The sequence below is a fragment of the Ammospiza nelsoni genome, chromosome 7 (assembly GCF_027579445.1).
Source record: "Ammospiza nelsoni isolate bAmmNel1 chromosome 7, bAmmNel1.pri, whole genome shotgun sequence".
NCBI lineage: Eukaryota > Metazoa > Chordata > Aves > Passeriformes > Passerellidae > Ammospiza > Ammospiza nelsoni.
Genome location: NC_080639.1, coordinates 13,182,171 through 13,196,444, shown reverse-complemented (window position 1 = coordinate 13,196,444; position 14,274 = coordinate 13,182,171). Strand labels below are relative to the sequence as shown.

The 14,274-nt window shown below is 35.9% G+C and overlaps 1 protein-coding gene across 1 annotated transcript; it reads right to left on the bottom strand.

Moving 5' to 3' along the window:
• Positions 1–3,092: 3,092 nt before the first annotated feature.
• On the bottom strand, positions 3,093–11,664 carry SGO2 (shugoshin 2). The gene is made up of 8 exons (XM_059476222.1): positions 11,103–11,664; positions 10,362–10,537; positions 9,931–10,008; positions 9,109–9,191; positions 8,495–8,721; positions 6,090–8,033; positions 5,127–5,271; positions 3,093–3,494 (listed from the first exon to the last, which is right to left on the bottom strand). The coding sequence occupies exons 1-8, from the start codon at positions 11,245–11,247 to the stop codon at positions 3,389–3,391; spliced, it is 2,904 nt and encodes a 967-aa protein (XP_059332205.1). The 5' UTR covers positions 11,248–11,664; the 3' UTR covers positions 3,093–3,388.
• Between the last annotated feature and the right edge of the window lie 2,610 nt (positions 11,665–14,274).

Here is a 14,274-nt window from a genome sequence, read left to right as displayed (position 1 = left end):
AAAGAAGTTCAAATTACCTTATTCTCAGCAAAATTCTCCTAATTCTTGGTGATTGCTACAAATAGATTTTTATGTCAAAAATCATGAGCTGCTTTTTCATAATTTTCCTGGAAAGAGCTTCTAATATATCAAATGACCTGGTAAAACAATCACGTATAGTGAAGTTTCAAAGACAATGCAACATTCTTTATGCTGCTTTTATGTTATCATTTTTTGTAACAATAAAAAGAAATGCAACCTAGGAAATAACAAAGTGAGTTTTCTCTGTGTTCTATTATTGAACATCAATTTCAGCAACAAGAGTGAGGATGGAGAAAACAAGGAAAGAAGGGTAGTAGCAATAATACGATTTTACAGTTACTTAGCTTCTGTGATCTTCAGGCCACTTTCTTTATACTTTTTTACTTGGAAGGATATCTATACTAAAGGAATGGAAGAAATGAAGGCATAAACCCCCAGGCCTTTTACTTTTATTGAAAATTTCATGCTTGTATTTGGGACACCCTAGCAGTCTAGCTGGTAACACCTGAGGCTGTGTGGAACAACAGGACCTTCACTGAAAAAATAATTAAGCCAGTCCCCAGTGAGATTATTTATTTTCTGGGAAGATAAAACATGTGCCTCTGCTTCTAGCTTTCAAACCACAGGCAGTAGAGAGAAACAACCATTTAAAAAACCATTGTGTTTTGCTGCTGCAGTGCCAGCACTGGGAACACAAGTTTTAACAGGTATTTCTTGATGGTTTCTAATGACACAGCTGCTGATGTTGATAAATAGTGGAAGCTAGCAAGAACATTTCAATTAAAAATAAAATAAATTAATTTCAAACTTAGTAACAAAAGCCAAGGACAAATGCTTAATAATTTCTATGTGTACTTCCTTCTAAAAAATAACATTGAAAAAGGATAGAATCTATCTTCCCAACCATTTCTGCACCTCTTCACAACAGTCTTGGCGAATGTGGTGATGTACACAGCATGTACCAGAAAGAAAAAAGTCTGCCTGCTGAAACTTCCCAAATAATGTTAACAGCTGTTTTGCAGTGCAGATCACATTGCCTGGGTGATGAGGTAAGTTTTTTACTGGAAGAATTGTCATACTGATTGAATACTCTATTTGTACTGCAAGGTTCTATATGAAAACACCTTGCTCTACTTACTGCTGTATAATTACAATCTCTACATGATCTTTGCAACTGATAACCACAGCTAGACAACTCTCTGTTTAGGGAATACATGTCCCCTTTGTAAACTATCTCACTAGTGATACATTTAACTCTAAATTCATATATGGAAAGTCCTACAGGGTCTTGAGGAAGCTGCCTTAGGGCTACAGACCATAACAAAATAACCACAGTAGAAAACAGTTGTGGTATTATTTAAGTGTTTGTAAATAACACATTTACGCCTCTTAGTGTTTATGGTTATAGTTCCAGGCTTACATGTAGAATGGACACACCTGAAAGTTATATCCAGGAGTGTGTTCTGATATGTATCAGTCCTTTTCTGTCAAAATACACAGCTGAAATTCTGGAAACTCACGGGAGAAGGATGTAGGTTCCTCCTATTGAACTTCTTGAGATTCCTCTCAGCACATTTCTCCAGCCTGACCAGATCCTCTGAATGGTGACAGAACCACGGGGTATTTCAGCCACTCCTTCCAGTTTCCCATCACCTGCAGACTTGTGTAGGGTGCACTGGCTCATACAGGTTGTTAGTGAACATGTTCATCACTGCTGGCAGCAGTTTGAAACCCTAATGAGCTCTAATGTTTTGCCTCCAGCTGGACCATTTGGCACTAATCACAACCTTCCAGCTTTTCCACTCACCTCACTGTGCCCTTAACAAATCCATACTTTGTCAGTTTGTCTGTGGATTGTTATCAGAGAAAATACCAAAAGCCCTACTATGATTGAGACAAACATGTAGTGCTCTGCCCTCACCCACCAAGCTAGTTGGAGAAGTCTATCAGGTTCATAAAGCCTGATTTCCTGATTGCAAATCAATGCCATCTGCTCCCAACCACCTTCTTGTCTTAAACATCTGTTAAAGCACTAATTTCTCCATTAGCTTCCAGCTTACAATATAATCTACAATGAAGTACAAAGAGTACATTTAAAAGAATGTTTTAAAGAATATATTATAATTTTTAAAAGAATATATTGTATTTTAACAATATACTTTTAAAGAATACATTATAAATTTAAGAATATCAGTTACACCTCTTAAAAAGAGACATGTTGTATTAGACAAAAGGTCAAGCTAACCAAAGAACTGGTCTCTGAGAGGGTAACCGGGGAATGTCCTTGGAAAAGGTACAAAAATTGGTAAAAGGCATAGTAAGGCTTCTCCAGAATCATCTTCCAGCCTTCAAAAATTTGCAATTCAGGAACACCCTATGCCAGAAATGGTTTTTCTGGTAATTCTTCCTAGATTTTTCTTCCATTAATGTGTCTGATAAATTTTTAAGCCTGTGTAAACTAGTAACATCTACTGCATATGCATGAAGAACCACTATCTATAACCAAAATAAGTTAATTTGGATCTCTAGCTCATTAAAAATGCCTCTCTGTTGCAAAATTACCCTGAAGCTTATCTACTGTAATGTGTAAAAGCTGTGCAGGTAGTGAGCCTCTGGTAGCATCTACAAATCAGGTACTACCAGAAAACTGTCAGCTGACAGCACATTATGGAATGCAGAGGGGAAGCAGTACAAAAACCTGAAATCTGCATGGTGTGACATTATTGTCACATGGGCAGTCTCAATTGGAAACTCAAGGTGTTGCTTTCTCTAGACACTATTTCCTACTGAATTCCTACTGCAGTGCTTTTTTCTTCCTTGCTACCTCTGGCACATACTGTGGGCACTTGACTTCCCTCCATTATTTATTTCTCAATGAGATTTCCCTATTCAAATCTCAGTGTGATTCTGTCAAGTCCAAAAGTCAACTATCAAAAAAATACTATCTCCATCCATTTCAATAGATTCATAAAAAATTGGTATGCGTGTATCCATTCCAACCAGCACTGAGAACTGGTTCCACTCAAAATAAACATGAAAAACTCACAGTACAATTCCCAAAGCTCGTTTATTTTTATTTCTCATTAAAACATATATTTTCTAATAATTTAAGAAATGCTGCAAACCATTTGAACAGATTAAAAATTACTGACCTGAGATGCAAAACAGGAGTGAGCCTCACCTGTATAAGCCTTCCTCAGTAAAGTATTCTGTGCCCCTTTTACAGAGGTTCTCCAGAAAATTTCACTGTGGAAGACCTTACTAATCAAGGAACAACAAAGAGTCTATATTGCTAAACATTTACATATATACATAAACAATTGTACCCATTTTAGAAGTATTGTCCATAAAGGCAATTCTCTCTTCCTCAATAAAATTTTGATTTGCTTTTAAAATTTCCTTTATTTTTTACTTTGTAGACTGGGGAATTCAGGAATTGTGTATCTGTAAATCGATCCCCTCTCCTTAATTTGCTGTAAAGAAAAGAAGTAAAAAACATCAGGTGTGAATATCATCAAGCACATGTGCAACTACAGTAATGTGATCATAATAATTCACATGGTAAATAGCATTAATGAAAGCTTGATACACTAAAGAAATTAAACTTGTGGAAAATAAGTATGTATGAAAAAGCAAGACACTACTGCTTTCCAAAATAATGCTGGAAATATGTGACCTCTATCATATTAGGATGTGATATTTCTATAAAAAAAACTTCAAAACTTGTTTACACTGAACACTTAACAGCACCCATTCAGGACAGTGTAAATTTAACTGTAATATAAATAGGAGACAAGAATCTAAAATCTTAGATTGGCATCAACATTTTTTTTCTGTTATTAGTTACCATTTCTCAGAAATACAGAACTTATCATTTTGGGGTAAAAGAGTGGCAATGTGTCAGTGTATAATACTGTAGAATTTTAACATATAAGTCAATTAATAAAAGTGTGACTCTAATACCTTACCATTTTTTCATAAGTTATCTGGCATAAATATTTCTGAATTGCCAGTGGTAAAGTGAAGACTTTCTCCATTACTTTTATCTCCTACTTTTCCTCACTCACTGCTTCAACTGTTAGCTTACTCACAGAAGTAAAAAATATTTTGAGGTTGTATGAGAACAGTGCTCTATTTTTCTTTCAGTTTGTGCATTCATCCTCTCTTAGCACAGTATTGCCAGAAAAAAGGCTTTTTATACCTTTGTCATAAAGTAAGTTGGGATAATCCTTTCACTCTCTTCCCTGTTCCAGGGAAGCCTTTCTACTGTCTTTACCTCATGAATACACATCCTACTAACACACACTCAACACAGTGGAACTGTTCCTTAAATTACTATTATACTTTAAAAAAATCCAAACCAAACAGAAAAACCTCAACAACTTTCTGGCAATAATCCCACAGAATATTTTCAGAAGTAGTGAACCTAAAGGTCCATTTATATTTAGATCTATTTATGTAAGAGCAAATATATTAGTTTTCTTAATGGAAGTTTGGGTTTCAAATTCCCTTTTAAATTTCAGAAGTTGTTTCACAATTTATGTCTTGTCTTTTAATAATCTATAAAATCCTCTGCCACCAAACTTACCAAGAATAATAAGAGGCAAATTAATTATAAAATAATATATCCATTATAACCAACTATCAAATTATTATATCTTAAATAATTTTTTATATTACATACAGATAGTTAAATTTAAATGACTGAATTATATAATATTAGTACATAAATTTCCTTTCCATTTGACAAGATTACAAGGACATTATATTACAAGGACATAAATTATGGTATAATTTACCTTTAAGTATAACATTCATAATTATTCATCTCTAAAGGGGATTATATCATGATAAACATTAAGATTCACTATTATTTTCTATTAGTCCAAACTATATTTTAGAATTTGAATACTACTGTTGTCTTACTTTAGTACTTGGAAATTCTGCCACACTAACTGGAGAAGCCTTATATCAACGTTGAAGTATCTTTGCAAAAGATTTGTGAGAGCTCCACTGTTTATTCAGGGGTTCAACAACCGATGTTTACTGGGGGTAGTTACGTACACGAAGGACAAGAACAAAAACCCCAATTTATGTGTACCTACCTCTGAATACTGGGTTCCTTGTAGCAAACAGTGGGTCTGCCTCGTCTCAGTGGCGCTGCTGAATCTTCTAAAGTTTGGGGGGATTTAGGTACAGAAGTCTGAAATTGTATACTAGTATTTGTCAGTTCTTGGAGAGCTTTTCTCCCTGTAAATATAGCAGTTTACATGCTTCATTTTAAATATTTTGTGAATCATTATGTAAACTTCAATTAGTAATAATTTTTGATATGTGTTTTGCAATTCAGCCACATTGATTACTGCTCCTATGCTGAAGGTACTCAGCATAACTCCATTTTATTAACTCCATTATATTGTATTATGATAATTGTATTTATTATAGAAGAATTTAAACCTATCTTTCAGATTATATTAAAGTTTTGTTCTTATGTTCTTTATGTATCGTACTTTAAAAAAGAGATTGTCACATCAAAGCTGGCCCATGGGCAAGTTGTAGAAAAACCTACTCAACATACTTTCAGATATGAGAATTCCTGTTGAGTTGCAGTGTTTCTAAAGAAACAAAAATGAAATTTTAAGTCCAGATATATTTTCCATTTAAGAAGGGAACAGTGTAGCCCTGTCTTGTTTCTCTTGGATAAAAGCTCAAGCTATTTTGTCTTTCTATACCCATCTGTTTGAATATAACGGAATTCTTCAAAAAAGGAATACATGCTTTAACTAAAATTGTTTCTCAAGAATGTAGATACTTATATCTGCGCTACTAAGTATCATCTTGGGATATATTGAAACCTAAAAAGGATATTAGGCACCACAATTTAAAAAGATATTGTAACTGATACATGATATAGAAGATTTTGGTGATTTTCATTCTTGCCTTTTTCTACTCCTGTTTTATCTGCTCTTAACAAGCAATGAGAGGACAGAATTAAGAGAAAACATGTTACCACTATTTCAGGCACTACCTAATTCAAAATACCTTGCTTTTCTAGCCCTCACACTTACCATGACAAGGTGTCAGAGTATTTTTGTTGTTCTGTTTAGAAATATGATCCATATTTTGTTCTGTTTTTTCAGCATCTGGTGCTTCATTATGATCATTTTGCCTGTGGATTTCAGAGCTTTTCAGTTTAGAAAAGTTGATGGAAGCATTGTGGTTATCAAGAGCTGGGAGCTCCATATCGAGAAGACTTTCCTGGGAACAACTATCTGCCTTAAATGGCATATTCTTACAGCATTCAACTTCAATCACAGGCTTCAGCTTACTCACAAAGGAATTCATTTCATGAGGGACTTCCTGGTCATCCAAAATATTCTGACCCCCCTGAGCAATATGCCTGAAATAACTTTTTTCTGGTTTGGTCTCAGTAATATCAGAACTCAACCTCTGTTTCTGCTTTACATGCTTATCAGGAAAATTACTTATGTGGGAGGGTTCACTTGCCACAGCTGAGGAATCTACCTTCTCTAACCTGTTAGCATCATCATCAACCTGCTCTTTAGCTTGTGGTGTATTCAGAGCTACACCATTCTGAGTAACTACAGATACTTGCATTTGCTGAGTTACAGCTGCTTTCTTTCCAGCCTCTGCAAGCAATGAACCCTTGTGTTTTAATTCTTCACTTTTACAAACTGAGAACCGTGTAAGATTTTCCTTTGGTATCACACATGTTTTCCGGCTGGCCCTTGCCAATGTACGCTTCAATCTGCCTGGTGAAAAATGGCTGCTCTTTTGGTCTACTTTATGAGGGCTGTCATTTTCAGCTTCTCTACCTTGTCTGTGACTACTTTTTCTGTTGCTTTTTCGCTGTATAATATTCTTCTGGTCTTGTTTTCTCTTGCTGTTGTCACATTGGTTTATCTCTGCTTGAGATTTTTTTGAAATATATTCTCCATACTGGCCATTTTCCTCTCTACAGGATTTTTCTGTGTTTGCTTTGGAAAGGTTTTGAGAAGTCTTCCTCTTTATTGTTGGTTTGGTATCTTTCTCATTTGTATTCAGAAAGCCCTTCTGTAAAGCCAATACATCAGAAATGTTATCTTGGAATGGTAAATTTTCAGCACAATAAACTTCTGGTGGGATCTTGTTAACAGTTGAGCATGAGTCTGTTTTTTGTATTCTGCTTTCCACTTCTCCAAACATTTCTGAGAATGTTCCTTTATTTGTCTCTTGTTTTCTTGGATTCATTACATTAACCTGGTATGTCCTCCTGGAATCCTTAGCTTTACTTGTTCTGTTCTGTTGCTCTACAGAATTCCCTGTAGGTAGCTGTTCTGTCTGATTCTGGAATAGCTGAGTTTGTGAATCAGCAGTTACTGAAGTTTCGCTATTCTCAGCCCTAGAGAGCATTTCTTCTGCATGCAGATTTGAATGGACTTCAGTCTTGCTTTTAATTTTTTCTTTATCCTTCTTGGAATATTTTACTTTTCTGAAATTTGGTAATATTTTGTCAGAACTGGCATTACTAATTTTATTTTGGTGCAATTTATAATTGCCTTTTGCTGTAACTGTGAGTAGTTCACTTGCATCACTGGCAGTCAACTCCATATCAGCATCATAGATAGTTTCCTCAGGCTTCACCTTGTCAGTAAAAAGCAGCTTGTTAAAATCTGTCTTTCTTTCACTGTTAAATTTAAGAGGTGAAAGAGTAAGCCAAGACAAGTCACTTGAACCTTCCTGCAAATTCCTATCATTGGCATTGCTGCTACTGTTGATGGTATGATGCAGATTCAATGGCCTACATTTTATATCAAAATCCTTTATATTAGGTTGAGTTTTTGACTTACAAAGTACTGCATTTTTCTTTCTTTCAGTCACATTTTCATAGGATGGCAATAAACTACCATGATATTGTTTTGTAGGCTCCTCAGACTGTTCTAAGAATTGTGTATTTTTTCCATGAGCTGGGTAGGCACTATTGCAAATTAACTCTGCACACAGTTGATTTTCTGCAAAGAGAAAAATTTCAGCAGCTTGGGGAAAAGAGGAATGGAGTGTAGTTATCTGCATAAAACTACTGAAGACTGAACCAGAAGTACGGAAAATTATACTTTTTATTTTTAAACTGAATACACACATTCCATGGTTGGTCCTTAAAAATTTAGTAAACTGAAGCTAATTTCATAATTTACTGAAGTTGGACTTTCCAAATTGGACATAAATAAAACTATTTTTCTGTAACTACTTGAGCTATTATTTGGTTATCTTAGCTATGTAATTTCAATGAGTATTATTCTATAAGTGATTGTCAGGACACCTATACTTATGGATGAGCATTTATTTTTCACTAGTTTATTACAGTTTATGAATATTACTATACCTTCTGTATTGCACATTGAGTGATGAATTATTAAATACTAATTCTCAGAGAGCGTAAAAAATAAATCACTTTCACAGAAATACATCATACCTTTCAAAAATCTATTCTTGTCAACCATTGGTTCTGTTTCAATGAACTTTTGATTATTTGTACCGGGAGACAAGAGTGATGCAAACTTGACTTGATCTGAATGCACTTCCTCTGTCAAATTAGTGGTACACTTGTAAGAATTTGATGCTTCACCCAGAGAAGGGCTACCTTGCTGCTTTGCATTAGCTGTAGCAATGAAAGGAAGCTCTGCTGGCAATTCTACAGATCTGAAAAGAGAAAATTTTACCGTGAAGATTTTTATGACATTTTCCATCATGACATTCAAGTGTTCAAAATGTTCTCTTAACAATGTATAATAGCTGAAAACAAGAACTCAAGTATGATATTGTGTTCTGTCTTGGGGCAAATGTATTTTTGATGATAGCAAATCCTGCTCTGGGCTGGTGAGATCACATGATCCAAGCAGTGAGTTACTCAAACACAAGTCTTATCTACTGCTCTGTCTCTAAATTCTGAGCTGCAAACAGGTTATTTCTGGATTAAACAGGAATTGGTTTCTCATCACCTCAAAACTACCCAGGACAAGGTGCAAAGATCAGCTGGAAGAGAAGGCACAGACACCCAGCACCTTGGCACTTCACACAAGCACCTACCGAGCTGATCGATGTGCACTCCTGAGCTTGTCACCAGGAGGGCTGCTGGGGCCAGCTGACAGCGGAAAGGAACTCTGGAGAGCCTTTCAAAGGAAGAGCAGCAGGCAAATACAAACAGTTAAATATTCTCTTATGTTTCAAGTATTGGAAATATCCACAGGGAAAAAAACCCTCAAAATGAATGGGAAAAAGATACATGCACTGATGGAAGACACATGATATTCAAACACACGCAATAATTTTAAAGCAAAATATTTTGTTACAAAATTCATCAAAATATATAACCTACTTTTATCCCAAAGGAATGTACAGACTTTCTGTATGTAGCTATAACTCCTACAAACTACATTATACAAATAGAAGCACGGAGCAACACTAAGCAAGTTGAGAACAGACAACATAGTATTTTCCTTTTTAAAAATTAATTGTATTTTTTTCCATGACACAAGGACTAACATGGACTATGTTTTCTGGTTAAGTTTCCAGATCTAAGATATTCATTGCAGCACTAGGCAAGGAAGGCAGGTAGCTTGCTCACTACATACTGAAGTGTTAAGCTATTTTTTTTTCTCACCACATGATTCTTCTTTCAGGCTAACTGATATTTAACTTTCAGATACTTTGGAAACAGATTAAATCCTAAATTTTCAGAACAATAATATTAAATATATTGTAATATGCTGGTTTAATCCCAAGTTTTAAGGAATTGGGGTCAATGTTTTACAACACAAATAGTATTTCAACATTGCACTCATTTCGATGCTTTGAAAATCTTACCCTGGAAGATAAGTTCAATATAGTAAAGTTGAAAACACATCTTACCTCAGAAGGACTGCTTATTTCTATTGCAGTTAAGAGGTTTTCATTCAAAAATGCATCTATTCCAATAAGAGTTTTATTCTGCATATAAAAAAATATATTTTAAGTGGTAAGAAGAGACAAGATATAAAAGGTGAATCTATGCTGCAATTTTTTTTTACTTAATTGAGCACAAACTCATCTTAATACCTATAAATATAAAGATGAACCCGGGACTAAAATAGCTATAGTTAAACACACTGATAGACAAAATAGTTCCAAAAAAGCTACAAAAGTAAAATTAAATGTAAATATTATGCTGTCAGGTGATATAACTTCACAAATCTGAGACATGTATTTTAAGCCACCACTTTAATAAGTAATATTGAGTTTCAAAAAAAGATAAAAGCTTAGTTTAGCTGCTCTAAGTTCAAACAATATTATTTGCAGCATACCAAACGGGTTAGTTTCTGACGAAGCGAGATGTTATGAAGCTGCAGTTTTTCTACTTCCTTCTGAAGAAAAATCTTCTCATTCTTTAGCTTGCGAGAATTTTCTTTTTCAACACTCAAAGCCACAGCTAATGCTTTGTTATTTTGTTGTAAGGATACTTTAAACATAGATGAGTTATCTAAAGGAGACAAGGTAATATTATTTTCAACAGCTTCAATTCCAGGCCCTCTCTGTGTGAACTATCACTATGTGACAACATTTTTATCTGTAGGTTCTGGTGCCAGAGCAGCAAAGCCTAACACTTTCCAATATAAAACAGTCTATGTAGCTGTCATTCTGATGACTACTCTGTCTGTTTAAAGTTTATTTCATGCATAGATTCTGCTCTAGTCTGGATTTTTTTAAAAAAAGGTTATTTTAAGAAGAAAAAATTTTAAAATTTATAGTTTCACAGGCATAAAAATGTTTAATAATATTTAAAATATTATAAATTTTATAAATTAAAATGTTCAAACATTCACATAATAAATATGAGTTTTGACAACATAAAGAAAAAAGTTTTCTATTAAAAATACATATTTCCATTGTCTTTATGAAAACTTACCTATACTTAGCTGTTACAGAATGGTTGTAACAGGCAGAATTTCAGCTAATCATGTTAAACACAACTACTATTTCTTTTGAAGCCATACATACATTCTAAGTACAGTATACAACTTCAGTTTTATTTTAACAGGACTTACTTATTAATTTCGTTTTGATTTTAGAAGCTAAAGAAGCATTCCATTTTGCAGCTTGCAATGCTCCATCCCTCTTCTTCATCCATCCTTTCGCAGCATTTGAGGTGAACACAGCAGATGATGATTTAGCAGTTGCACCTTTATCCATCCTCAAAATCAATTTGTACACCGTCAAGGGGAACGTCCAAATAAATAAATGGTCTTTCTGACACTTTTCAAAATTGAGTTTATTATGTCTTGTGAGGACTCTGTGTCTGAAGCTGAAAGAATTGCTTCTCTCTTCACCTTTTTTCAGTTAATTAAAACAGATTAATGAATTAATCAACACAATGAGACATGAACACAGAGAAACACAATACTTAACTAGTAAACCATGAAACCTGAAAAGATCACAGATCTGTAAACCACGAAACCTGAAAAAAAATTTTAGCTTGTCTATTCCCTCACGTTAACTATCCGAGTTTACACACAAAAGGGGAAAGCCCCAGGTTCTACCACTTCCCAATACGACCAGACCAGCATGTGCTTTGTCAGACAGATGTAAAACTGACGCATTTGAATGAATCGCATTACAAACGGTGCGAAGTTAATCCAAAAGAGACCGAGAGGGAGAAGCGGAGACCGGCGGGCCAGCGGAGGTGCGTGAGGGCGGGGTCGCGCCCCGGCAAGGCCCCGGCGAGGCCCCGCCCGAGCCCTCAGAGCCCTGAGGGCCAACGGCCGCGCGCGCGCCAGGGGCCTCCGCGAGGCGGCGCCGTTGGGCCGGGCGGGGCGCGCGCAGCTGCCGAGCCGGGAGCGGCGGGGGGCTCAGCCAGTGCGGAAGGTGCCGCGGTGAAGGAGCTCAGCTGGGCTCTCACCTGCGGCCAAGGGCGTTTCAGAAGCGGTAAAATAGCCGTCATTAACCGCTAATCCACGGTTCCGGCTCTTCAGAGACATCTCTGAGTGGTTTAAAAAGGAGTTGGGTGTTTGTAACTTCCCAGCTACGTACCGTTTTCAATACCAACCATTAATAACATATAATTAAATTTTAAAAACCAAACATTAAAGATATGAACGCTTAGCATCAATCTCAGTGTACTGTGAGGAAGGGAGTAGGAAGCTCCAGATATTCCAGAGTTTGAGATGTTTGGCTTTCAGTTCAAAGACTTCCTTTAGGTTTAAGGGGGAAAAACATGCAATTCCTTCTCAGTGGCAAGTTAAATTCTTTGCGGCTGATTTTGAGCTATTAGTAATACATGGAATAATAATGTATAGACAGACATCAGGGTAGTTAGGAAGACAGCCATGATAAATTTACAGTCTAGTAGATTATATGCTGCCTGAATACCTACAGACCTGGAAGGGCAGGAAGTCTCTGACAACAGAATTTGAGCAAGCCCAGTTTTAATGTGGTTCAGGCAATATCAGGACTGTGAATTGCCTGGAAGCACTTTAGTCTAATTCAATGCTTTTCCCCAAAATCTCTTTTTAAATCCAAAAGCCCTTTAACACTCTCTTCACATACATTCTCTTTTACTGGCTACATGTACACAGTTCTACCATTAGCTCAGGTAGACATTAATTGCTAAATTTGATCCAGGAATTGGTAATTTTAGAGTAAGCTGAATTAATGTTTTTTGAAGATTTACAGAGATTCAGAAGGTTGAAATAAAAAGCATCAGTTTCTGTAATGCAGTAATCATCACAAACCTTACCGTGCTGTGTGCCAACATTACAATATTCTATAAAGTAAGTCAAAGAAATCACATATTAAATATAAGTAACCTTATCTGAAAATGGATCTTCATGAACTTACAATTTTCATAATCTGCTCTAGAGAGCATCTGGGAAGTCCCTCACTTCTACTATTTTTAGTGAATGATGTATGACAGAGTTTCTCAGGGTGGCCCTGAAGGTGCAAAACCCTTAAAATACAGCTTTGATCCAGCACACCTCATATACCTTTGGTATGTTTTCCCTTACAAGGAAACTTGGAAGGGACTGTAGCCACTATAAAACTCTGGCGAAATAAAGAGCAAATAACCTTACATAACTTTAGAAACAGAAAACCAATCTAATAGAACTTACCTCCTCCTTTCCACAAGGCAGCGTTTTCCTCCAGATCCAACATTGAGTTTCCATTTCCTCCAATCCCACAGAAGTCTAAAGTCTTGAAGAGGCAATCACCAATTTGCTTCCATTTAGTGTTAATGTCACTACTGTGGGCAATAACTTCAAAATAAAATGTGAAGTATTGCATTTCCTCCCATGGTCATTCTTTCCTTTACACTTCACTGAGGAACTCCCATGCTGGAACACTTCACATGTACAAATCTCCAGTTAATTGCCAGCTACTCAAAGTAGGGAAGAACTTAAAACACTGCCAAGTTTCACAGCCTGTATATCTTAAATGTATATTAAGAGCAGAATTATGAGTTTCAGTCACTTGGGATCCTATGACTGGTCTTTAAACTGAATAGAAATGAAAAGTAGTGAGGGAAAGACATGAGACATGCAGACTCTTGTGAAAGCTCTAATCATGGGGGAACTGAACTTGTACTTTACTAGATGCATACATATTCATGTCTGAGAAAAATCTTGGTTGAGGAATTAATCCTGTAGTGCCTAATACAATGTGAGCTATGACTAAAGCACTTCTGGTGAGTAGATTATGTAGAACAGCTTCTCTCTTTCTGGATTTTCTTATGTCCAGCAAGACCTGAGCTCATGATACAGCTTTTCCTGAAGTTATAGTATTAAGAACCTATCTTCCTCTAATCACATCACTAATCACATCACTTCTTGCACAAGCTTAATGAAAAATCCATTTCTTAATGCCTCTTTTTCTCCATCAAATTTGACTGAAATTGGTGAAACAAAACACAAATATACTGAGGATGAGTATGCAAGCCTGGCTTCCTTGAGAAACTAGCAAACACCAAAACAAAAACATCCCTGTGTTCATTTCCCAAAACACACAGCTCAAAAGGCACTTTGCTTGTGGGGGCCGGTTATGCTGCACACTTCTATGCCAAGTAAAAGCCTGAATTGTAATGATAATTCACAAGGTTGAATCTGAGGTCCAAAACCTATTGCGTTGTTTGTTTATATATATATAAACCTGGCTTCTGGGTACACTCTTGGTCAAGAACTGTCCAGGAGAGCCTTGGTGCTTGGCATGCCATTCCTCTCTTTGCTA

Bases quoted from the DNA above. Each gene is read 5' to 3' on its own strand.
- SGO2 (XM_059476222.1), bottom strand. From the start codon at position 11,247: ATGGATAAAGGTGCAACTGCTAAATCATCATCTGCTGTGTTCACCTCA. The intron at 10,009-10,361 runs GTATGCTGCAAA...TTTTATATGCAG, and splicing joins GTCAGAAACTAACCCGTTTG to AATAAAACTCTTATTGGAAT. The intron at 8,034-8,494 runs GTATGATGTATT...TTCTCTTTGCAG, and splicing joins CAAGAATAGATTTTTGAAAG to AAAATCAACTGTGTGCAGAG.